Source organism: Mycetomoellerius zeteki, unplaced genomic scaffold, assembly GCF_001594055.1.
Source record: "Mycetomoellerius zeteki isolate Tzet28-1 unplaced genomic scaffold, Tzet1.0 scaffold120, whole genome shotgun sequence".
Taxonomy (NCBI): domain Eukaryota; kingdom Metazoa; phylum Arthropoda; class Insecta; order Hymenoptera; family Formicidae; genus Mycetomoellerius; species Mycetomoellerius zeteki.
This window is the reverse complement of record NW_017256127.1, coordinates 498,674-526,100: the sequence shown is the minus strand read 5'-3', so window position 1 is coordinate 526,100 and position 27,427 is coordinate 498,674. Positions and strand designations below refer to the sequence as shown.

Genomic DNA, 27,427 nt, shown 5'->3' with positions numbered 1-27,427 from the left:
CCTAGCAACCTACGACGGTGGGCCGGGCGGTCCTCTCTTGTCGCGCACCTGTATTTAATGGTAAACCGTGCTATTTAGTGATCTTTAGAAATTAATATATTAATTATTGTGAAAAAATTGCAAAATGAGGATTTTACAACTCAGTTTAGTTCGCTCTACCTACTCCCGTAGGTCTGAAACACCTTGTAGTTTCATTTCGATCTCCATAAGTCTTCTATTTGATTGGAAATATCATGTGTCCAATGTGGCGTACGTTATCAGGGAGTTAAAATAATAAGAAAGTTTCAACACAATCTTAGATTATCAGATTTATTAAAATATCTTAACAAAATTATCTACTCCTATAAATACAGCAGTGTAGTTTTAGCAAGTTGCAATTTGGTCCAACTTTCTCTCAACTTCTTTATATTTTCAAATCGATGTGATCTACACAGCCAATCGTTCCAGCTATTTTTATTTTAATATCCTGCACAGTGGACGCGGTAGTTTATCCTGTGAAAAAATGTGACAGGATAGTAAAACAATCACTTGTTTTTCCGGAAAATACATATTCTGTCCTAAAGAAAAAAGACAAACTCGATCAAACCAACTTTTGTCATGTAGCGTCCAATGTGCAGGGCTACGTTCAAAAATTTCGCCCGGGAGTTTATATTTGTAGAGTTTATATTTTTAACATTCGGTGAATAAAGATAAAATGATATACTAAATTTTTGAATGTACCTTAGGAACCAATACAGTCTTTCACATTTGCTATGACATCACATTTCAAATTAGTATTATATCGAAATAGTATCCTCAACTGTACAATCGTATATTTTTTTTCTTTCCATTTTCACACTTGAATATAACCTATAGTCGTATTCGTAAGATCGTTTTAAGGGACCAGAATTTGAGCAATTACTTGGTTTAGATTTGATATTTTTATCGTAGTCGGTATCTATTAAATTCATGCACATTTTTTTAAATCTCGCTAAAATGTTGACCATTTTGGCAATACTCGAACAGCCAGTCTTCATTGCTGCATCTGCAATATTTATGTGACAGTCATATTTCTTCAAATCGCTGTTTATGCGTAGGAGCTCGCCGTATAAGCTCTCATCTGGAACAATATTAGGAGATACTAGGACATAGGCAGTAGGATAAGGAATGGAAGAGTTATTTTTTTACCGTTATTTTTTATAACAATTTGATAATGACGTTGTAATTTTTCATGACTATATATAATGATACCCAAGTAGCACAGCAGCGCTTGCAAAGCGCTAAAAAGTGATTATATGCGCTTTATTCACGCTTTGTAAGAGCTGTGTGCTACTTAGGAATTAACTATATGTATAAACGCTGAGGTTGCGCTAAAGGTTAAAAAAGTCACTTCGAAAAATAACTTGTCACCATTACACATTATTTACTGAAAAAAGTAATAAATAATTTGTAACGCGCATCGACGAGTTATTTTTTATGTTAGAGAGAGAGAGAGAGAGAGAGAGAGAGAGAGAGAGAGAGAGTAACAAATAAAGTATGTAATTAATTATAAATAAAGTTATTTTTTTCAGTAATGAGTGACCTTTCCAACTCTGATGTTACTATTACCATCATAAAAAATTCGCAACGTTATTACTAAATTATTACTATAAAGTAGTATAAATAACGATGTTGTTATAAAGTTGTTATTATATTTATTATAACAAAGCAACGATAAAAAGTAAAGGCGTTACAAGTAACACGTGTACATTTCTTTTCTGCAGTATAATCAGCACTAACAAGCCTCAATCACGTATATATTTTATTATAATAAAAGATACCGTTAGATCTATTACAGTAAAGAATAAAAAATAAAAATAATGGTAAAAAACTATAAAGAAAGGAAAGAAGTAAACCAAAAAGATAAAAAAAGTTTTAATCATAATAATATTAAAATTAATATCAAATCGAGAATATATGTATTATATCACATGAATATTTGAGTTTATAAATTCCTATCAATCTGAAAATTTTTTTCTCTAATTTTATAGATTAAAAGATAAATATTTTTATTTTATTATTATTTAGTTTTTATTATTATTTATAATTTATATATAATTTTTATTATTATTTAGAATATTATTTTCTTTATAAATTAAATATTCTATATATTTCTACTAACACTAATTAACAAATTTATTTAATCTAAAATGTTTTCTAACAAAAATTTATTTAATTATTTAAATATATGATACTGTAAATATACTGTGAATAATTATTTTTTACAAAAGAAAACAAAATAAATACTGTAATATTTAATAATATAACATTAATTCTATTCTTTAGAAATTTTATTATATATATAATAATTAATATTGTACATATAATTAATACATCACTTGAAATGTTTTAAATATTAATAACATAAAAATGTAATAATATGTATGTAATTTATGTGGGTTCTAAGAATTATTCTGATTTGAACAATCGGAGCACAAGTATATCGAGATTACTCGAAATCGGTCATGTGGTCGATGACATAACTTATTGCGTATAATGTTCCAAAGAATATATCCTTTGATCGGATCATTTCAACATTGACCTAGAACGCATGTTTGCAACGCCTTGTCGAAGATCATTCCATCGTTACATTCACGCAAGGCCTTCCGACCAACTTTGCACTCGTAGTATTTGTTGCACTCACACTCATGAGGCATATATTCATTTTCTGTGCACTGGGATGTAATTGGAATCGAAGTCGGACTCGAAATTGAACTTGGAGTTACTTGAAGGCAACTTGTACCTGGTTGACAAGTTTTCGTTGAAATATCAAAGTGCTTGCCGGCCGGACACTCAAATAAAGCTTTGTAACCCTCTATGCATAAGTAATATTTAGTACATGTACATTCGTGTTTCAGTAGATCGCCGTCTGTGCAATAATGCGCAGTCGGAATTGTCGAGGTCAAAGTCGCTGTCGAGATCGAAGGTGAAATTGGCAAAGAACAATCCGAAATATTCAACTCGACGCAACCATGCCATCTTTGGCTAAAGTATAGGCCGGCCTTACAAGAGCGCGGTTCCTTCTTACTGTTTTTGCACTCGTAATACTTAGTGCAATCCGTTTCGTAAGATATTAACTTCGGCGGGCAAGTATCCGGATTTGGACATTCTTTTGGTAAACAATCCGAAATATTCAACTCGACGCAACCATGCCATCTTTGGCTAAAGTATAGGCCGGCCTTACAAGAGCGCGGTTCCTTCTTACTGTTTTTGCACTCGTAATACTTAGTGCAATCCGTTTCGTGAGATATTAATTTCGGCGGGCAAGAGTCCGGATTTGGACATTCTAGTAAAATCGGAGTTGTAGAGGTCGAAGTCGGAGTTGTCGCGGTCGGAGTCGAAGTTGGAGTTGTTAAGGGACAATCCGAAATCTCCAGCTCGACGCAACCATGCCATCTTTGGCTAAAGTATAGACCGGCCTTACAAGAGCGCGGTTCCTTCTTACTGTTTTTGCACTCGTAATACTTAGTGCAATCCGTTTCGTGAGATATTAATTTCGGCGGGCAAGTGTCCGGATTTGGACATTCTAGTAAAGGCGGAGTTGTCGGAGTCGGAGTTGTCGAGATCGGAGTCGGAGTTGTCGAGGTCGGAGTCGGAGTTGTCGAGGTCGGAGTCGGAGTTGTCGAGGTCGGAATCGGAGTTGTCGAGGTCGGAGTCGGAGTTGTCGAGGTCGGAGTTGGAGTTGTTAAGGGACAATCTGAAATCTCCCGATCGACGCAACCATGCCACCTTTGGCTAAAGTATAGACCGACCTTACAAGAGCGCGGTTCCTTCTTACTGTTTTTGCACTCGTAATACTTAGTGCAATCCATTTCGTGAGATATTAATTTCGGCGGGCAAGTGTCCGGATTTGGACATTCTGGTAAATCCAGAATTGGACAATCCGAAATCTCCCGATTGACGCAACCATGCCACCTTTGGCTAAAGTATAGACCGACCTTACAAGAGCGCGGTTCCTTCTTACTGTTTTTGCACTCGTAATACTTAGTACAATCTTCTTTGATAGGTATTAATTTCGGTGGGCAAGGATCCGGGTTTGGACACTGGTCATCACTCTCATCTTGTGAACAATCTGAAATTTCCTGTGTGACGCAACCACCCCATCTTTTGCTAAAATACAGGCCGACTTCGCAAAAGCGTAATTGTTTCTGATTGTTTTTACACTCGTAATATTTAGTGCAATCTGTTTTGTGAGATATTACTTTGGGTGGGAAAATGTCTAGCACCGGACATTCGTCTTCAGTTTCAAAAATAATAGGTAATTTACTCGCGGTGATTACAGTCCAAGATGCCAAAAAGGCGATGGCGATTAGGTATATTCCTGTATTGAACAACAAAATATTTTGATCAAAATTTAATTAACTATTATTGCAATTTATGAAATATCAATTATTTGTATTTATATAATTTGGATTTAGTGACTCAAATAATCTCAACACAGTATATAAAACTTTCTCAATAGTTTTATTACTGTAGTTTTTATTATAAAAATTTATCAATGCTCACCCTTCATCGCCTGTCACCTATTTTATTCTTAACGAAGAAAGATTTGTCTTAAAGAGAAAACAAATTCCGTATTGTATATATAAAAATATCCTGTTAACACCTCACTAATTAGTCAGTTGAATACATGACTGAATGAATTAAAGAGCGTTGTCGCCTTTTATAATCACGTTATCGTATGACACAAGGACAGATTATCATATCTGTTAAAAAACAAAGCCGTTTTTATTTCTTTTGGAACTCCAGATTCTCACGTATTCGCATAGTGTACATATATATATTTGAGTAAAAAATTATTGAAGATCAATATTCGGCAATTTTTAGTAATTAATATCTCGTTAAACATTGCGAAAATTGCAAAATGATAGAAGACTTTTCAATTCAATTTAGTCCGCTCTAGCTACACAAAAGCGCTTGGCAAAAAATTGCCGTACACCCTGTATATGTATATGGTATAAATTTGTACAGATCCAAAGAAAACAAAAGATTTAAAGTTATAATAATGAATGTAACACAAACATATGCGCAGATACCGCAAATAAATATCTTATAAAAATTACAATCTACATACGTATATATAATATATAAATATATATGTATTTATACACTGAAAAAAAATATAGTCAATTTTAATAAATATTTAGTTCAATACTACCAACTATGTATTGAACTAAATATTTGTTAAAATTGACTGTATTTTTTTTCAGTGTAATATTTATATAAATTCTTTTTTTACTGTATTTCTTTAATTATTAAAAGTTATTAATTATTTTATTAATAAAAATATCTAAAAAATAAAAAGAATATTTTGATATATTATTATAATATGTATGTTTTAAATTATAACATTTATTATAATTTTTTGTGTGTTATTTGTCAAAAATGTGTTGGGAGGCTTTTAGTATCTCAAATATTCATATAGGAAAATGTCACAGTCTTGAAGAAATTTATTTTTCATTGTATCGGAAGAGAGAATTATAAAAATTATTAGACAAAAGAATTATTGCCTCCATTAGACTTGACCACAATGAAAAATTCTTACGTAAATATAAATTGATAATAAGTTTTATAAGCTCAAGTAAGGAAATGGCAAACTATATAATGACATAGGGAAATTGAATTTTTATATCAAAGATTCAATGTTCTGATTAAATTTGATTTCATCAAGAGCTGAATGACTTATACTTATTATAGATAAAAAAATATATGAGTATGGAAATAAAATGTTAGTTAAGATGTCAAGGTAATTTTTGATTAGTAAGTGATTATGATAAAGTTTTGTTATTAAAATTTTTATCATTTTTATTATGCTATGAAAAGATCATAGCATAAAATGATTCGCAATTTGATTAATGCGTCGAGATGTTCGTAGACAGAAATTTACTATAGCCTTAATTCAATACGCATTATATGGGTATAGCCATTATTAAAAAAATTATAGTTTTTTAAGTTAAATATTTATAAGTAACTTCTAATTTAAGTATTTATTTTTTTATTCTTTTTATACGGTAGCGGAAAAAGAGAAATATTACGCAGAGTTTATTTTAAATAAAATGTTGAGTTTGTTATAATTTAAACTACAAAAATAAAATTATTATCATCATAAATAATTAAAACGTAACATTTTATCAAAATTATAAATAACTATGGTGCCAAGTTCGTCGAATAATTTGATATAATCTTTCATTATCAGTTGAGACCTTAAAATTTGAAAGTGGCGATATCTCGACTGATCAATATTATCAAAGTAGGTATATATGTAACATCTCATTATCAAAATATATAATCAGCACTGATACAATACGCAACATCAAAGAAATTTAAAAAATTAATTGCTTATAATTGAATTAGTTAAGAACATAAAATGCTTTATTGATTTTAAAATTTTATTGTGCTGTAGTGTTTGACAAGATTATTTCTCGTTATGTATGTTACATTCAATTCTACATAGTAAATTTTTATCACAATTGTAATTATTGAGCTACTTGTAGTATACCAATTGACAACAAAATCGGAGGAAATTCAGGTTTTCGGAAGGTTATCCGCTACTTGTAATTATTATTACAATACTATTATTTATACTTAAATGGAATTTTGAATTAAGTTAATAACTTGTCGCAAATCATTTCTTTCGTTTTTTTCATTCTCCTAAGTATGTGGAGTTCTAAGAATTTTTAATAAGCCAGAATGACAGTCGAATGACATATCAAAAATACCGAATCAGAATCTCGAACTTATCATGATAATCTAGATTCAGCGAGCAATTTGTACAGAAGACTCTATACAGGGTATATCTTAAATAACGCCCACTAATCATATAGTGCTATTTCTAATAAAAAGACTGAATCGAAAATTCCTCTACCATTTTGTAATTTTCGCAATATCTTTTTTTAGTTACTCAATAAGCAAAATGTCTAAAATCGATGTATAAGACAACTTTAAGATATCTTTAAGAGTTCTTTCTAAGAAATATCTTTAAAATATTTCATAAAGAACACTGAAAGATATTTTAAAATTGTCTTATATGTGTATCGATTTTATCCGATATACCGTTTATTCGGTAATCTTTAAAAATTAATATCTCTAACTATTGCAAAAATTGCAAAATGGTAGAAGACTTTCCGGTTCTACAATTAAATGGGGGATATCAGAAATTTCTATACACGATTATAATAAACGAAAATAAAAAATATTGATATTTCGATCTATTATTTATTTTGTATTATATACACATATCGCTTGCTATATCGGTTGCTATCTTTTTTTATAATAATAAATGAGAATGTCGAAAATTCTGTGTTAATAGACTGCAATAAATCGCTATCACTTATGAATATAAAAATTGCTTACGCACATTTGGATATGCACGAAAAATGATCATTGAGAGATCGCAAGAGAAAATTTCCTATTTCATATAGGTAACATTTCTGAAATTATATCAGTTACGTCCAAAATGTAATATTTATTAATGTTCTTTTTTAAGCTTAATGATTATCTTTTGTATCTCTTAATATAAATTTAGGAACATGAAATAAAATTAAGAGCTTTTCATCTTTCGCTCCTTACTATCAAATATTCCTTTTATATCAATACGTTTTGATCAATTTATCATTATTATTAAGAAGAGCTACGATGACAGGAATAATTACAAATAGAATAAAAAAATTCTTGGATGAACTTGGACCTGAACTGAATATAATCAGTTTTTTGCATATATGATACTTTATGATTATCTAATAAAATCCTTAAATAAATTTTGGATTCAAAAGCATCACTAAAGATTGGAGCATAAGTTGAATGTAAGAGAGAGAGTAACAGAAACGTAAACGAAATATCTAGGAGGAAAATTGAAACAATGAAACGTAAAAAAGCATGAAACGTCTTTTTACATTTCGTTGTTTCAATTTTCGCCTCCTAGAAACTTCGTTATTTACGCTTTTGTCTCTCCTTACATTAGACTTACGATTTGATTTTTATTTTCGTCAGAGGAATAATGTTGATTGTAAAATATTTTTTTATCTTATGTCCCTATACGTATTTTTATATTATATCCCTATACGTATATTATATTATCAATTAAATTCAATATGTTTTCTAAACATATTTTACTCTCTAAATTTCTTGGAATCAAATCTCACTCCAAAAGAATGAAAATACTGCAACTATTAAACAAGATTGACAATATTTGCACTTTTGAATAAAAGTGGCAGATTTTCACTTTTCTGAAGTAAGATTTCAATCTTTTGAAGTAAGATTCACTAGATTAATTCAAGTTCACTCTTTTGGACTGAGATTTACTCCTTCTGGAGTGAATCTTACTTCAAAAGATTGAAATCTTACTCCAAAAAAGTGAAAATCTGCCACTCTTATTCAAGAGTGCAAATATTTTCAGTGGTAGCAGTATTTTCATTCTTTGGAGTGAAATTTCACTCCAAAAAATTTAGAGAGCACAAATCAAAGTACAATTTAAAGTGGATCATACTGTAAGTCACTTAATTTTTATATATCTTATCTAAGAAAAGTTCTCAGGTATCTCTTCACCGATTTTAATGAAAATTGATAGATTTGCAGTTAGGATGAAAATATTCGATAAACATATTTTCTTTTATTGGCAATTAAACAAATTTAAGGAGTGAAATTATTTTTCGAAGATTGGCCAAATTTTTATTTTTTAAATAACTTTTGAACGAAACATAATAACATAATTTCGTAAATGTACAAAATATACAGAATATCAAAATCCGATATTGTACGCCAAATTGTTTGAGTCGTCTTCTAAACATTAGTCTCTAATTCCCCGGTAGCATCGCGACAAACCATCCACTAGAATTGTATTTGCGCGTGACTTCGGAAATGATAGATTGGTAATATAGGGGAGCATACCAGGTTAATTTTTATATACTAATGGATAGCTTTCGAAATTCTGTACACTTTGTACATTAACAATATATTACGTTATTATACTTTGTTCAGAAGTTGTAACCGAAAGATAATAAAAATTTAGCTGATTTCCGAGGATTGATTTCACTCATTAAACATTTAACATGTTTGGTTGTTGATAAGAAAATGCGTATCAAATATTTTTATCCCCTCTATAAACCCACTAAGTTTCATTAAAATCGGAGAGGGATATCTGGAAGCCTTTCCTTGTTAGTGACTAACCAAGATATATATCGAAAAATCTCTTGATAACGATAAGAAAATATTATTTGTGTAACAGAAAATTTTTTAAATTAGTTTTTTGGACCTATCAAAATTTATCTCAAGTTTTTGTAAAATAACATATATAGGTTTTTTTATACAAAATTGTTTAGAACAGATGGAGATTATTACAAATGTATCGTATCGTATATGTTTTTAAAATATTCTTTAATTATTGTACAATATATATTGACATCATAAATATCTTGACACTTATTAGTTAAATTACAAGTTACATTTATTAATTATAATTAATTACACAAGTCTGCAAGGTTTTTTTAAAAGATATACTCGTATAAGTAGTTTTCCATCCATACAGCACAAAAAGATTGCAAAATGATTGCAGATATATCTCATTGCAATATTGTAATATTGCAAATAGATTGCACAATGTATTTGCAACATTGTTGCAATGTCATAGAATCATAAAAATGTCCGCCTTCAGCAAGATTGCGCTGTAATATCGTAGCAATATTGCAGCGCATATATTTGCAACTATATATTATTGAAAATAGTTCTTTTATTATTACTGAATATAATTTGAAATACAATTTGTGATACAAATAAAAAAAGTACAGAAAAGGAACTAATCAATATATATTTTATATTATATATCTATAATTTTATATATACAATTTTATATATAATTTTATATAATTATTATATTATATTTTATACTTAATTGCAAATTTTATATGCAGGTATATATATATTTTAAAATTTACGTATATGGACATATACTATATATATGTATTTTTGCGCGCTAAATGCGAATGTGGCCACAGAATTTGCGTAGCGCGTAAAGTTTTCGAGATAAATTGAATTTTGTATCGAAAAAAATGTTATTGGTCATTTTTGTGACTGTATTAAAAAATTACCAAAGCTATCAAAATTTTTACCAACGTCATCGTAAAATACTATTTTCTTTCCTTCAAAATTTATTTTGATCCAACAGCGATATTTTTTGTATGGGTGTACATATCATTTGCCCACATCGCTAATTGGCTAATTTAAAATAATAATCTCATTGCCATCATCATAAAGCCATTTGGACCGCTCCAGTGTCATAAACAATAAACATACGCCAACTTTGCTCCAAACCTCAAACACTCTAGGTTGCATTCGGAAACATCACTCTGGTGCCCTCGTGTATCATCTTATTTTTATTTAACATTGGGTGAACAACAAGGATAAAACGATACACGGAAGCATTCGGGTGATGTTTCCGAACGCAGCCCTAGAGGTTTGTTCACGTCACAACCTCTATACCAGGGTTGGGTATGCATAAAGGTACAATTTCATGCAGCAAAGAAAAGCTGGAGTTTTACCTTCACTCTGCCACAATGCAAAGCAGCGTTCAAAAGCTGTTCGCTATTCTCCGAAACGCGTAACCAATCAAAAGCGATCCGCTATTATGGTTTCGCGTTTTACCGATTACTGATTGGTTGGGCTTTTCCGCGTTTCCGTGTTTCTGCGCTCATGTAATGGCACCCTTATGGCGCTGTCCCATGGTGGGGAACGTATACGCAATGCGGAATTGGCGGAACGATGTCCGTCCAATCGCAAGCATTCCGTCGATTGCGCTCCGCCGGTATGTCTTTTCTAAACCAATCACGAGCGTTCCGCCAATTTCTCATTGCTACGTTTACACCGTGCGCTTAGTCCGCGACCTATACGATAGGTATCTTTGTTTAACCTACAGGATAAACAAGGACATCTATTGTATGGCCGCGGCCTAAATACACGGTGTAAACGTAGCCATTACGCCAATTCCGCACCATGGGACCACACCATTAGGGCGCGTTTACACCTTGACGGAAAAGCAGAAAGCGGAAAAGCAGTGGCTAATCACAACTCGCGTTGGTAAGTAGTACAAAAAGCCGAAATTGTCGACCAATGCGAGTTCTGATTGGCTGCTGCTTTTCCGCTTTCTGCTTTTCAGTCAAGGTGTGAACTCGCCCTTAGAATCTCTGTTTGTAGATCCGGAGTTACGGAATTTTGTGTGCAGGGGCCCTTATACTTCTTCCATTATGCATAACCCTTAAATTCTTTACAAAATGACAAACATGAAGTTTACTTTTCTCCACGAGAGGTCTCTGTGATATTTCTTATCTGTTGATAGTTTTCATGACAAGATGAATGCGACCATCTTATATCTCGATAGGTCCGCATAGGTTCGCATAGATTCTGGAATTTCTTGTATACATTATCTGTATCTATGACAATTTAAAAACATGGCTACCATGTGAAAATGAATTGATTTACTGTAAACAAGTTTCTATCTGTTTGTTATGAGAGCTTTGTTTTGCGTTGTCGATTGCACAAATCGCCGATTGACAGAAACGTGCCTCATACTTTGAGATTGGATCGTAGATCCACCGAAAGTGTCAAACAACTTTCGGGAGTGAAAACCCACACGAACTAACAATAGCGCAGGTTCTGTTTCTCACGCGCAACTGATATCCTCATTGCCTTCGTTCTGTTATTTGGAAATATTTTCATCTTCTGCGAAGTTGAAGTGCATTACAAATTCATGTAAAAATTCATGTAAAAACTCTTTTAAAAATAAGCATTATCAGTTTCTTATTTAAAACGCTTTAAGATCATTTATTAATTTTATGTATGTATATATATGTTGCAGACGCAGTTTAAGAAGCTCTGAAAAGTGGAACGTGAGAATTTTGTACAGAGAATTTTATCATTTACAAAGATACTGCCTTGTATTAAACATCTATGGATACTGCAGGTTTTGATATTATGCACCATCCAAAAACCATCATCCATTTGGATGTCGATTGTTTCTATGCTCAGGTGGAAATGATTAATCATCCCGAATTGGAAGGAAGGCCATTAGGTGTGCAACAAAAAAGTATAGTAGTTACCAGCAACTATCTGGCAAGAGAATATGGAATAAAAAAATGTATGTCAGTACAAGAAGCTTTGCGCTTGTGTCCGGAGCTAGCTTTGGTAAACGGAGAAGATTTAACAAACTATCGTCATTATTCGACTAAAATATCTGAAATTTTGCATCAGTTTACACCGTTAGTGGAAAGACTGGGCTTTGATGATAATTTTCTTGATGTGACATCAATTGTAGAAAAACAGCTCAAATCTCAGAATGATACAGAACTTGATATGAGCAGCTCAAGTACAGAATTTGAAGATTTAAAAGAAGTAAGCAAGATATTTGGTCCCTCAGAGGAGGAATGTCCATGCGGGTGTCATATACGCTTGATTATTGGCTCGAAAATAGCAGCTGACATAAGGAATCGCATTTACGAGGAATTACATCTTACTTGCAGTGCTGGAATAGCACACAATAAACTTTTAGCTAAATTAGCAGGATCGTTAAACAAACCAAATCAACAGACATTGATCTTTCCATGCAGCGGTCCATTGTTGCTATCAACAATAGGTTCTGTGTCCAAAATACCTGGTGTTGGACAAAAGACTACAGAATTATTATTATCGAATAATATAAGGACAGTTGATGATCTACGTAGAATACCTTTAGAAAATCTGGAATTAAAAATTGGTATTGACCTAGCGAGACGACTGAAAGACAATGCAGAGGGAATTGATGAGGCAGCAGTAAAACCATCTGGAAAAAAACAGTCTATAGGTCTGGAAGATGGATTTAAAAGTGTGTCGCTGGTAGCTGAAGTAGAGTCACGATTAGGTGCACTATTAAGAAGATTAACAGAATTAGCAATGGAGGATGGTAGAATTCCTATTGCTATGAGAATAACAGTGAGAAAGCATGATTTGAACAAACCCACTTCAGGTAAGAGAGAGACTAGGCAATGCGCATTGCCGAAACATCTCTTACCATCCACAAAAAACGGCGTATATGATCATAATAAAATGTTGACACTTGCCATGAAGCTATTCCATCGAATAGTCGACGTCTCCAAACCATTCCACTTATCACTTCTGGGAGTTGCATTCACAAAGTTCGAGGAGAGATCATATGGCAGGAGTAGTATTGCACCTTTCTTGTGCAAACAAGTCGCCGTCCATTCCGTTTTAGACATCAGCTCCGAAGAAGGTATTTCTGAAATGAATCAGGGATCACCAATGAGTATTAATCAAGATAGCAATGACAGCTCAGATCAATCAGCGATGAGCTTGATGAACACTGCTACTTCAAGTCTTTCGTGCTCACCAATCTCAAAATTGTGCATGGCAAGTCAGAACACGGAAGACGATTTACAAAACGAGGTAGAACCACTACCGAAGAAAACCAAGCTGGAAGTATGGCTGAGAGGTCCTCGAGAATCGCCAAGTAATGAAATGGCTGATTTAAGATTGAGTCCTTCATCACCAATGCAATTATCACCTACGGTGGATACTACAGTTTTCAAAACTCTGTCTATTGAGAGGAGAGAGGTCACTCGTTCTTGGCCCACAACCAGCAAACCAAAACCAAATAATATACTTAAATACTTCATAGCTAATAAGTGACGGAGATGTGTGATCTAGTATTGAATGTCGCGTTTACACATATGCACTTGAATTGACAACATTAAATGACAGCACCATATGGTATTATGCAGGATATGATTCTTAATTTTTACTATTTTGGATGCCAAATTCTATAAAACATGTTATATAGCAAATTATCCCACATACCCAGGCTTTTTTTTCTAAATTATTACACAAATTGAAATACATACAAGTTAAAAAGATTTACAGTGTCTCTCTCTTCATATACATTTATTATAGGGAATGCATCTAGTGTTTTGTTTTATTAAAAGCGGAAGGGATGCTATAGTACCAATAAATGTTAATTCAAACCTGAATATATCGTACAAAATGAACTTACATTTGCAATACTTTCTTTAAAATGTTATGATTTGGAAAACAACTTGAATAACACTATTTGACAAAAAAAAAAACACCAGAACGGGACCAGACATTTCCCATAATTTTTTGGATGCTGAATACGAATGCATTTTCCAAATCGCTCCATCATATCACAATTTGGAGAAATTTATAAAAAGAGCTACATTACATATTTTGTCATGTTATAATGTATGACGTATTGGAAAAGTTTTATTGCAATCAAAATTAAACATGTTAGGACTCTCAACCAACAGGGTTTTATAGTATCGGCTATGGATAATAAGATATGGGTAATAAGATATTCACGGTTAAATATGGGATCGATTGTGGAAAAGTAAATCAGTCATTGACAATTTACTAGTTTTCAATTATGTTTAGTTAAATGTAATGATTTTTAGACCACTGTAGACGAATCCGATGTCAAAATTGACAAATTCAAAATCATGAAAGATATTTATACATTTTGCAACAATCCGAACATTTTAAAATTTTGATATTCTGCTATATTGAATCTATTATTTTGATTTGTTAATTTTAATACAGAATTCGTATTTAATGAAAAAAACAGTTATATGTTTAAATAAATATAGTTGAAAGCTGTTTGTGAAATTATTAGTGACTTAATTTACAATTTTTCCATAATAGATCCTATATTTAACAACTGTGAATATTAACCATAGCCAATACTAAAAAATCCTTTTGAGGGCTGAAAATCTTAACAACAACAAATTTAATTTTTATTGCAATAAAACTTCTTCAGTATATTATACATTCTAGTTATAATGTGACAAAATACCCTTTACACAACATAGTTCTTTCTTGCAAATTAAATGACAAATTTCTCAGAATTCCGATGCGATAGAACAATTTGGAAAATGCATTCGTATTCAGTGATATATTATAAAAAATGATTAGTCTTGTTCCAATGTTTGAAAGAAAATCATTTTTTTGTCAAAGAGTGTAATCAATCATTGTTTATGATATATATTTTTTATTTCATTGTGCTCTAAATTAATGTCATGTCTAAATTAATGTGTAACTAAGGCCGGTATTCATAGTCGGTTCTTATTTCAAAATTGTCTTAAGTAACGTCTTAAGACGCTAATGCGACCCTCTGATTGATTCGTGACACCTCAAGACTGAATTTAAGACGATTTTGAATATAAAAACTGACTATGAATACGGGCCTAAGAATCCTAGAATAAGAATCATCCTGCATAAGTTTTTCTTCTGTGCCTTTATATCACATACATTTTAATTCTTCAAAGTGCATTTGCAAATTTTGCCTGACGGAAGATTGTGCATGCGTACGTGCGTGCGTGCGTGCGTATGTGTGTGTGTGTGTATGTATCTGTCTTCAATTGCATTTAATATATTGTCCCGGTTTTGTATAACATAATGTGACAAAAGAAAGAGATCATAGTTTTGTATTGATCCATTATACAATTTATATTATTTTTAATTATTTTGACAGCAACAATGAAAAGTACACTAACGATTATTTTACAATTATTTTTCAATATTAGTTTATCCATAACATTAAAAAAATATATTTAGTTAATCATAATATAATTTAGTTCGATTACAATTAATAAACGAAAAATTTTCAGGAAGACAATTGTCTTGAAGTTTTAGTTTTGCAGTTACAGTATATTTGTTATTGATGCTGTCGTTTTTACTATAATGCAACATGAACTGTATTCATTTACTGTAACGTATATTTTTATAAGGATAAAATATATATGTTAAGACCAATCTGTTTTTAATTGAACAAAATTAATGAAAAGATTATATTTACCTTAGTATATGATAAGTTCAGTTACAAAAAAAGCGTATTAAATAAGTATACGTTTATCACGCTGTACGTAAGTAAAATAAGGTGCTGACATTCGATGTTGTAATCCTGGATGGATAAGTAATTAATATAATTTAATGTTCTGAGAAGAAAATTCTATTTTTAGTACTGTTAAATCAAGGATCGAAAATGATATAATTTCGTGAATTTAATTTTCCTTGCTACAGACATGCAAAAGGAGATCTTATGTTGGTTATCGCATTTTTATCGTCATAAATAAAAGATAGAGATCTTCGTGTATTCGTAGCATCGAAAAATCTATGGTCTGTTCTTTTTCCACCCCAAGTTCTGAAGTGGTGGACACTGGTGCAATAAGTTAGAGTGAAACAGGTATAGTTTGTTTCACTCTAACTTATTGCACTAGTTCAGAATTTTTCGAAAAAGAACAGATCTCCGAATTCACAATTTATGAAATATTGCTTTCGATCTCTGCTTGTGTAATATATATGTTGAACATCGAGTGGTAAATATCGCGTGAAAGAAATACTCGGTTATTCCCGCCAGGGACATTAGCCACTGGCGTGGAGCTTCTCTCTCATTGAGAAATATAGTACATAAATACATATGTAATTATTCGAAAGACAGATATACTAGACAATCATAAAATTTGAATGCCACTTCTCAATATATGTGTGGTATACGGTGATTATTGTGTGTATAATATATAATACGCGCGCGCGCACGGCGTAAATGTATGTGTGTATATATATATATATACAGGATGTCATCAAAATTTGCGATTCAAAATACTACAGTAAGGAAGTTTTCAAAAAATTCAGTAAAAAAGTTATTTGTAAACTTTTATTTTAAGCAATAGTTTCTGAGATACAAGAGTTTAAATATGGCCAGTTACAGATTACATTTAGATGGAGTATTAGAGATCTGTAAGTATTGCGCAAAATCTCAAAGAAAGAGAAAATAGAGAATAAGAATTTCAACCTATCAGAAACTATGTATTGTGGAATACACAGTTTCTGATAGGTTGACATTCTTATTCTTTATTCTTTGTTGTCTATTCCTTTGATTTTGCAAAGTCCTTTAGTGAGCGTGTTGAAATGCGCGCTCATCAGTGCTCACTAATACTATCACACGTGCAACTCGTGAATAAATGGCCATCTAATCTATAATTGGCTATAAAAGTACTCGTAAATTTTTTATTTAATTTTTCAAAAACTCTTGCTATAGTATTTTGAGTTGTAGGACATATATATTGTATATATATATATATATCACGAAACACTATCTATTGCGGATTGCGTGATACTGGACATCTACGCGGAAGTTACAATTTTACTTTTTATAGATACTTAAAAAACATTTGTTACCTATGGACAAGGGAGTCTATAGATAATAAATCGAAATAATGTAGCTTTTGTATTTGCAAAATATTCACTAAGATTGCTTACATTGTTTAAGAGAAAAGAGAAAAAAAGGAGAACAAAGAAACAATGACTGCATTTGATTTGGGCACTGACACGCTGTAATTTTCATTCTTATATCTTTATCGTACTGCTTGCGAAAAGAAGATGGGGTGAAGCTTAAAACACGTGAATGGCCAAACCGAACGCGCAGCTAATATAGCACATGATAAATAAGGCTCTGCTATGAGCTTTTTTATTTTTATTTATTTTTATTATTATAACATAAGCGAAACGGTGTCGTCTTTATTTCTAATTTCTGGTTGTGAGTATCTATATTTGCATATTTTATACGGACTTCGTTTAGGCGGGATTACGAGCGTTGCGAAACACCGGGCACGGGTCAACGTCGAAGTCGAGATCAAACGCAAAACTTCGCGCTTGGAATAACAATATGTCGAATATTGGTGCGAGTGTTTCAGTTTCAGCGCGATATGTAGGCTTTGACTCTTTGATAACGCAACGTCGCAATTCGCATTATTTTCGATTTATTTTAATAAAAAAAAACTTAAAATGCAACATTATTGTGTCTATTAATTCTACGACCTATCTCCGAATTGTGTTTCCTTGTATAATTATACGTTAAATATTTATAGACATTTACATATTTTTACGAAAAGTAAAAATATTTAAAGAATTGTAACTTTCAATCTTTCGTCCAAAGATTAGCAATAAATATAATGGATATAGTAAGATAAATGGTTGTATATGACGTACATGTATTCACATTCATATTTATTTAAATCGCAAACAAACGAAAGTTTATTTAAAATATAAAATCGTTCGAACGATATTCGTACGAATAAAATAAGATTTTTCGATATTATTTTTAAAAAAATTAATTCTTTATTTTATTCTTTTATTATTTTTTTTCTTGTTTTTTTCTGGCTTATAGTAATTCGTTGAATTTTTAAGGAAGTGTGTCAAAATGATAATTACATATTAAAGAAACACACGCGTTATCGAATCACCAGACTTGGCAAATGTATTAGGAGATAAGTGTGAGGTTGAAGTGAATTTTATAAATATCTCTGGCGCATATCGCTCGCCGTGAAATTAAATAACTGATGACGTGATTGTGCGAAATATAAAATTATCGCAGAATATAACACGTTTTGCTTGCCACAAATTCGCAATATAGAATAAAATCATTGCTCAAGTTTCTTCGTACAAACATGCAAGACGTAATCTTTAAAAGTATCGCCAATGTATTTCATATAATGCATTTCGTATAAATTAATTCATATAATGTCTATTTTTTATATTAATTAATATTAATTTTATATTTTATAATAAGTGGAAGTAAATACGCATGACCCGGTGAGAAATAATCAATAACCAATTAGACGTCGAATCGATATCGAATTGCCGTCAAGATTATCGATATCAATTCGACATCGATTCAAGTTATTTCTCACTGAGAATCTAAACACGTTTATATGTATCACAAAAGTTTCTTTAATAAATTTATTATTTATAGATATTCTTATCAAATTACGTTTTTCTAAATTCTGTAATAATTAGTTTTTTTTTGTATCATAAATTACGCCGCATAATTGTGCCATTAATTATGTAATTATGTAATTATATTTTGTCTTAAGTTGTGTTCTTCAAAAATATCTGAATGAAAATGATAAAACAACACTTAAAGGAAAAATATGTTTTAAATAAAATAATTTCATAGTGTTTTTTTTACAAATAATTCCGAATCCATAGAATCACAATAATAAAATATAAGTAGGTATGTGCGAAGAGAATAGGTATATGCAAATGATGCTTTTACTTATTTTATTATTAAACTCATAAAAATAAAATGTATCTGTAAGTAAATTATTTAAATAAAAATTTTAATAATTCAATATTTAGATTTTATATTACATATATTATCATTAATTATTGATTATTACCATCGTCATTGATTATTGATTATTACTATCTCCATCGCTTAATAATTCAAATCGAGCTTAAATTGCAATTTATATATTTCAGCAGTACGCATTTTTATACAGCAACGATAACAACTATATCCGGTCATAAATTTTCGTAGCTGCACGGCAGCATATCACCTTACCTATCACATCGCGCATGAGATACATCCGGACAATGCATTTTCTTTTTACGGCCGGTGTCTGACCTAAATTTAAATGTCCAACATTTCCTTAATTATCATCGTTTACTGCGTATATAAGAACTGGTGGTAAACGAGTGTAAAAATTAATTGGCATTAAATCATCAAACACTGCGTAGAAAACAAAGTAAAGCTCTATACTAATTGACTTTATTGTCTACTAAAAATGTTATCGATACTCTGCATCTTAAGTATTATTGCAATACATGAATTGTCAGGTAAGAATATATTATAAGATTCCTATATATTTCTATATATTGAAATTTTTTTACATGTTAACACGCACGCGCGCACATTCCAAAAATATTAACTAATAAAATATATGGAGGATCTCTTCTTTTTAATTTGTAAATTTTTGTAATAAATTGTAAAATTCAACTGTCATAAAATCCATTTTCGCTGAAAATGATTTTATTTAGAGATGCACTGGATATCTGGCTAGCATCTGCGCAGTTTCTGGCAATACACATGCGGTCGAAATTTTATATTAAAATGATGTGTATCGTGATGTGAATATCCTAAAAGCATTTATTATCACTGATATATTTTTTTAGAAATATATGTAATATATTGCCAAATGTATAATATATTGTCGAAAACTAAATACTAGCCGGATGCATCCTTAGTTTTATTAAATTATATATAAATTAAACGTATACTTAAATCTTAAACGTATTAAATAAAACTAAAAGTTTATTTTATTGTTATTTTTTGTTATTTATTGCCATTTATTATTAATAATTTAATAATTTATCGCAATAATTATTAATTTATTGCATTTGTGTGTGATGCAATTTATATATTAGAATCTCTTTAATTTATTAAATTAAACAATAATAATAAAAAGATGAAAATCATTCGGAAAATTTGATGTAAATTAATATTGAATTATTCTATTTTAAGTAAATAGTAAGATATTACGAAGTCTTTTTATATGAAAAGTTTTTTTATAATTACGTAGCCGACGAGTCAGTTCAACAAATCCCAAAAATCGTGGGCGGTAAACCTGCCGATGAAGGTCAATTTCCTTATCAAGCATCTCTTCGTTATAAAAATCATCACTTCTGTGGAGGTTGCGTGATAAATAAAAGATGGATCGTCACAGCTTCTCATTGCTTGTCCGGGTATATGCGACAACTATTCTTAGAATAGATTATTTTACATATAATATATTCGTATTAACAATTATAAACAAGACATTTCACACTTTCCTAACACATGTATAATTAATAACGTGATTAAATTTATTTTATATTAAAAACAATTAATATGTAATTAATAATAATATGTAATTAATTTTGAGTAATATTGTCATATTTTCTATAAAATAAATAAGCTTCAAAATTTTTAAATTATATTATGCTTAATATTATGGCAAAAGATAGTTATTTGAGAGAATTATTATATACAGCTAATTATTATATATAATTTTATAATCTTTATTTACAGTCTTAATGACGAGATTATCACGGTTGTATTGGGCACAAACACTTTAGACAAAGGCGGTGATCAGTACTTCTCGATCAAAAAACGGATACATCCTTACTATAATTCCATTCTCATCAGGCATGACATCGGATTAATTAAAGTGAACAAAGATATCGTTTTTGGAGACAAAGTGAAACCGATTGCTCTGCCCACCAAAAACTTTGACAAATCCGATTATCCGGCCATATTGTCGGGCTGGGGCACTACTAATGTAAATATAAAATATTTATCTATTGTTATGTTGAGAGACACAAAAATTTCATTCTTGCATATCTATAAATTATAATATGTACAATATATGCATATACATATATTAATATACGTATAAGTAATATATACATAAGACCAATTGTTCGTTTTCCATACATTTGAGACATTCAGTATAGTTCCTTGTTAATTAAATAATAAAGTGGATTAAAATGATTATTTAGTAATTCGAGTTATTTAAACGATTATTTTCGGATTAATTTAAATAATTATTTATGTGTGGGTTGTTACAGTATCCGGGAGAAACGCCGAACAATTTACAGCATATCCAGCTCAGGGTCATCAATCAAAAGCAGTGCGTAACTAGCAGCTTTCGCATAACCAACAATAATATCTGCACACTCAACAAACAGGGCGAAGGCGCCTGTCACGTAAGTAAATTCTAATCTATAATAATTGAGTATCTAGGAAGAGAGCCCTTTTGTCACGAGGAGACGCATGCTATCGTACATTTTACAAATATTGATAGCATTTAGTACGATATTAAATGCTTAATTGAAAAATGTAATTAAAGAATATCTTAATTGAAAAATTTCATATTATTTTAATTACAGAAACAGTATATATTTTGACATAGAAATGTATCATTATATATGAATCATTATATATTTTTTAAAGATAATATGTTTTAAATATAAAATATACATCGAATATATATCAATTTAGTCACATGTTTTTAATTTATACACTATATAGATCGATGATATGTGTATGCAGTATAAATTGCAATTATAATTAATATTTGTTAAAAATAGAATAACATTTACAAGAAAAAATTTGTTATATTCTTCATATGTGTATAGGGTGATTCTGGCGGTCCTCTGGTAGCCGATAACGAGCTGATAGGCGTAGTGTCCTGGGGAACACCTTGCGCTAAGGGACTTCCAGATGTATTCACGCGAATCTATTCCTATCGGACTTGGATCGACAAATGTATCCAAGAGAATAAATCCGAATAAATGGATTGCGAACATTTTTATAACAATTACAATTTTGCACATAGCAATGATAAATATATTCTCTATCAAGAATTAATCCTCATTCTGATAGACAATAAAAGATTAGATAGTTGTCAAATAAACGAGTTAATGGTATAATTTCATTTCACACACACACAAGTACGAGATCAATACTTATTGCGTTTATGATTCTTCTAAAGTAATTCGTATAAATAATTCCGTTTGTATGTAATAAATAAACGAAATGAGGAAAAAATGTTTTATATAACTATAAAACATTTTTTCCTTATTTTATTTATTTATTACATACAAACGGAATATTACTTATACGAATTACCTTTTTCCCAATAGGATATATTTAAATATGTTTCTTTACGTTATTTAAATTCTATTTAACTTATTTCTAATAGAAACGGAATTACGAAATAAATAATGCATGTAATCCGAACAATTCAAGTAATATATGAATAAACTAATAATAAATCGAATTTTCATTCTACATGAGAATTAACTAAGCATTCATAAATAACTAACTCAAGTTGAGGAGAGATTTTCAAGCAAGTAACTTAAACTTTGCAGCTGCATGCCGAGGCTAAAGACTAAACAAACGTGTTGCATCGTCTGTGCTCCAAACCATTCTTTTTTTTAACTTGAAACCGTGACTCCCTAGTTGATGTTGAAAATTCAACAAACGACGGTCCAAAGAGATCGGAAAAGGAGTACACAGCGTACTTCCTCAATGGTTAATTTATCTGCATAATATTAATAATATTATTAATATAGAGTAATATTTTTATGCTGCGTTATAGAAACAAAATGAAATATAAGATTATACAAAAACGTTACAATTCATTATTTAAAAATTGTTAAATTACTTTTCTTTTTCTTATATTGTAGAAGTATTTGATAATATTAGTGATAAATGGGACACAAAAACGAGACATCCATTCGCAATGCGTATTTCATAAATGATAGCCTACGCTTTCCAAGTAATATGATCTAGATAAACTGAATATTGCAATTGTACATAATTGGCATTAGCATAATTTCAACAACAGTAGACATTATGTCGTGTTAAGCAGACTGAACCTCTTAGTTATAAATGTGTGTGTGTGTGTGTGTGTGTGTATATATAACAGAAATTCATAAATGCTAAATTTACAAATTAGTTACATTATACATATTGAGGTACGTATATTCCAGAGATGGGCCTATTTTATATTTAAACTATTTAGGTATTATAATTATTAGGTTATTTGGTAATAATTTAATAACAATTAATTTCTTACAACAATATATGTATAAAGAAATATAATATTGTATTATATATATCCGAAACGGTTTATTATTACATTCAAAGACACAGGATGTCAAAGGCTGCGTTGCACGTATAATGTGTATGATGTATCATTTTGTCCTTGTAATACTCTACGAACAAGAATGATAAAATGATACATCATGCACATTATACGTGCAACGCAGCCAAAGTTAAAAATAAAATTTTTATCAAAAAATTTCGAAAACCGTTCGAGTTATTTTGATGAAACTTTACTTATGTTTCAAGAACATGAAAATTTCATTAAAATAATACGAGTGGTTTTTGAAATTTTGTGATAAAACAAAATTTTTCCTTCAATTTTGATACTTTGTATTTTTGAAAGAAATAATAATAAGCTATTTCGAACATGCAGTCATATAAAGCTTTCATCTTGAATTAATGTGAGGAATTATCCTTTAATTAAAATCTTTTAGAATACTTAAGAATCACTCAGTACACATTATTATTATTACATTATAAAGTGTTTAGATAAAATATTTTGACAAAAAGTATGCGCTTAAAATAAACTTTGAAATGCGTGCAAATTTATATATTAAAATGTTTATAATTCTACATGTATTCAGCAAGGATTAAAATTTATGGTATAAATCATTTAATTAATTATTTATTATAATAGAAGAGATTTGAAAAAAGAATATTTATGTTATCTTATAAATATGTATGAAACTTTAAATGTTATTTTAATAAAAATTCGTATAAAATATATTAAAATTTTTTTTCATAATAATTGTCAAATGATTTTTTTCTTTCGTTATTTAAATGCGAAAGTAATTTTAAGTCGTCCTCTTTGACGAAAAGGATCGCGAAGATTGTCTTCCAACACTGTGCAAAGCGCGCAAGTCACACGCTGCTTCTCGTCGATTAACGATCGACGAGTTTAAGGAACTAGAGCGAAATCCTGGCTGAAGATTTCGGTCAAGCTCCTAATGACCCACTTCCAGAGGCGCATGCTCGAGCGTGTATCCAACGTTGCTTTGGTAAAAACGTCGTAGCACGTAACCGTGCCAGCAGGTGGTGGCTTTCGCGCGCGGAATAAAGTCGAGGGTGGAGACAGAGAAAGCGCAAAATCGGCGATCCGGTCGATCGGTGGAACATCGTTGTCGAGGACAGTGGAGAAGATCGACGCGCGATCGGACTCCCGCAATATCTCTTCGAGATCTCTTGAGAATCTAGGCCATTCTAGGCCAAGGATGCGTTTCGCAATAACGCTTCCATCGAACGTCTCACGCCTTATTGTAATCAATTGTCTGCACCAATATTCTTCCAATATTGAAGATGATCAGTTTGAGACGTACCGTTCATTCTCGAAAAGTAGAAGAGAATCCGATATGGAATTCTTTTTGGCGAATTGAGGAGATTCTAGTAAGTACCTTGTATCGTGAATGCTACTACAAAATTTGAGATTGCTTGTTATCGGCAAAAATCATAAATCATGCCTGCGTTTATAAATTTATAATACACATCGTTCAAACGTAGTCAGATAGTTGTGCATTTATTGCAGACTATAGCGACATTGCAAAGTAAATGTTTCACCATATGCGCTACTAATTTAACTATTTTGCTTAAGATAGTGTTTATAATCCGGTCTTATATTTAAGATTGTTTTATAGTTAGTTTTGATATTTATAGTTAGTTTTTATATTCAAGACTCTCTTAAGTATAGTCTTAATATCTTAAGTTGCTAATACAGTTCTGTGATTTATGATATCTTAAGAGATGTAAGTCAATTACAAAATCGTATTAGCATCTTAAGACGTTATTTAAAATGATCTTAAAATAAGAACGGACTATGAATACAGTGAAAATAAAAATTGGAGTGTAAGTCAAATGTAAAGGAGGAGTAACAAAAACGTAAACGAAGCTCCTAGGAAGTGAAAATTGAGACAAAATAAAATGTAAACGAGGCGTTTACGCTCTTTTTTACATTTCATTGTCTCCCAGAAGCTTCGTTTACGTTTCTGTTATTCCCCTTTTACATTTGACTTATATTCTAATTTTTATTTTTGTTAGAGTATTCATAGTTTGTTCTTATTTTAACATCATCTTAATCTCTTCCCTTACATTCGACTTACACGCGGTGTCTATAATAGAGCAAGCCGTATAAGAAATTGACTAATCATTGTGAGGAGAATAATCAAATATGATTGACCAATTTACTTTCGCTAGGAAATCGGTCGAAGTCTGCTCTCACTATCAGAGATGATCTTAATATTTCATTCATCCTACAATTATATTTCGAGATCATACTTAAGACAATCTTAAATATAAGATCAGACTACGAATACCACTAATAAAACCTTAAAATTTCTCGACTCGTTTGAATTTTTGCGAATAAGAAACGATTTCTTGCCATCTTCTTTCTCCAAAGTTCTGTAAAATATCCTCTCCTTTATATGAACTTTTCCTCATTATATCCATTCGAAAAAAGGAATTTAGGAAAACTGATCAGGATAGTAATCATGTAATTTTTTCCTAAAAACAAAAACGTGAAAAATGAAAAACTCAAACTCAACATTTCGCAGCTCATGTAACTCTTTGATACATTTGATATATTACCAACAACATTTTCAGTGACAAGATCATTAAAAGTCATTAATAGATTTTGTTACAATTTAGTTTAATGTATTTTAGCAATGTAAAAACGAAAAACCGCTGGTACAAGAGCACTGTCCTAACTTCTCTTAATAGCCAAACAAAGGTGTTCTAATATGAAAGAAGACAATGAAATAACAAAGTTTAACATATAATAATACATTAATGACGTCGCGTCAGTGGTTTCTTGTAGTGGTAAGCCATGATGCGACAATTGCGTCATCGGCACGTTAACCCGGGAGTAGTCACCTTTTTTTACAATTATCTGGAGTGTTTTTATACTCCAATTAAAATCAGTATTCTTAATAACATGTTGTATATTATTAATTGTTTTCCGCGATTTATTAGTATTTGAGAATATCATGGATGTGAATTTAACTATAGTTTTCTAAAAAGTAACTAGAAACTAAACAAACGGAATATATGCACGTTAAATAACTTATTAAAACAGTATAGAAAGTAAAGATTTTAATGAAAATAACGCTTTTTCATTGCGGATTTTTGACGGAATTACATATTTAAAAGTTCGCAAAGAATAGTTATTAATACAGGAAAATATATTAAACATCCTTTACAGAAATCCAATTTAATACTGGAAATTATTTATTTTGAGTATTAAAAATACTGAACAGTACTTTTAATAAGTAATTAATCACTATCTTCCAATATTAAATTTCTATAATGGATAGAAAACAATATTTTACAACAATTCACATTTTTTCGCAGCTGATATGTATAAAAATATTTCAGGTGATCATTCCCGGATTAATCGACCTGTATTCGTTAAAAAATGATTAGTGCAAAAAAAAAGTCGATACGGAATCAGAATGAGCGAAAAATGAAAAGTTCTGCTCGAAATTACATGACCGGCGTCCAGGCTACTGAAGTACTCGTGCACCCGGATCATCGTCGACGACCCAAGTCGTCGGCGAACCGTACTCTCGAGAGCCGGAGTCGAATAAATCGCGCGTCGCGCCCGCGCGCCGCGTGACCCAGATAGCGTGATGCGCGCGCGTGCGCGCGATTCGTACTCCTGAGGGTGTGTTTTCATCCCCGCTTCGTTTCCCCCGTGCGCGGAGAACCCCTCTCATTCTCTCTCTCTCTTTCTCCTCGTCGTCGCCGTCCTCATCGTCGCCGTGGTTGCCGCCTTTGCAGTGCGAAGCACGACAGCTGGTGCCGTGTGACACCTGCTGCAGCGCGAGAGATCGATACTCGCACGTCCTTGCATCGTCCCCGAGGAGAAACGCGAAGGGTGACGATCATGTCCCCGTCGGAGCGGCGTCTCCTGTGACTTCCTCGCCCCATCCGTCCCGT

The 27,427-nt window shown here is 31.1% G+C and overlaps 3 protein-coding genes across 3 annotated transcripts; 2 read left to right on the top strand and 1 right to left on the bottom strand.

The window, feature by feature from the left end:
• Positions 1 to 2,360: 2,360 nt before the first annotated feature.
• On the bottom strand, positions 2,361 to 4,640 carry LOC108731162 (peritrophin-48). The gene is made up of 3 exons (XM_018461319.1): positions 4,525 to 4,640; positions 3,945 to 4,339; positions 2,361 to 3,758 (listed from the first exon to the last, which is right to left on the bottom strand). The coding sequence occupies exons 1-3, from the start codon at positions 4,529 to 4,531 to the stop codon at positions 2,550 to 2,552; spliced, it is 1,611 nt and encodes a 536-aa protein (XP_018316821.1). The 5' UTR covers positions 4,532 to 4,640; the 3' UTR covers positions 2,361 to 2,549.
• A 6,815-nt stretch (positions 4,641 to 11,455) lies between these two features.
• On the top strand, positions 11,456 to 13,853 carry PolI (DNA polymerase iota). The gene is made up of 2 exons (XM_018461286.1): positions 11,456 to 11,757; positions 11,864 to 13,853. Exon 2 carries the CDS (start codon positions 11,956 to 11,958, stop codon positions 13,684 to 13,686), a length of 1,731 nt encoding a protein of 576 aa, XP_018316788.1. The 5' UTR covers positions 11,456 to 11,757; positions 11,864 to 11,955; the 3' UTR covers positions 13,687 to 13,853.
• A 5,503-nt stretch (positions 13,854 to 19,356) lies between these two features.
• On the top strand, positions 19,357 to 22,330 carry LOC108731140 (chymotrypsin-2). Its single transcript, XM_018461287.1, has 5 exons — positions 19,357 to 19,686; positions 20,430 to 20,592; positions 20,918 to 21,167; positions 21,457 to 21,594; positions 22,027 to 22,330. Exons 1-5 carry the CDS (start codon positions 19,635 to 19,637, stop codon positions 22,180 to 22,182), a joined length of 759 nt encoding a protein of 252 aa, XP_018316789.1. The 5' UTR covers positions 19,357 to 19,634; the 3' UTR covers positions 22,183 to 22,330.
• Positions 22,331 to 27,427: the final 5,097 nt, after the last annotated feature.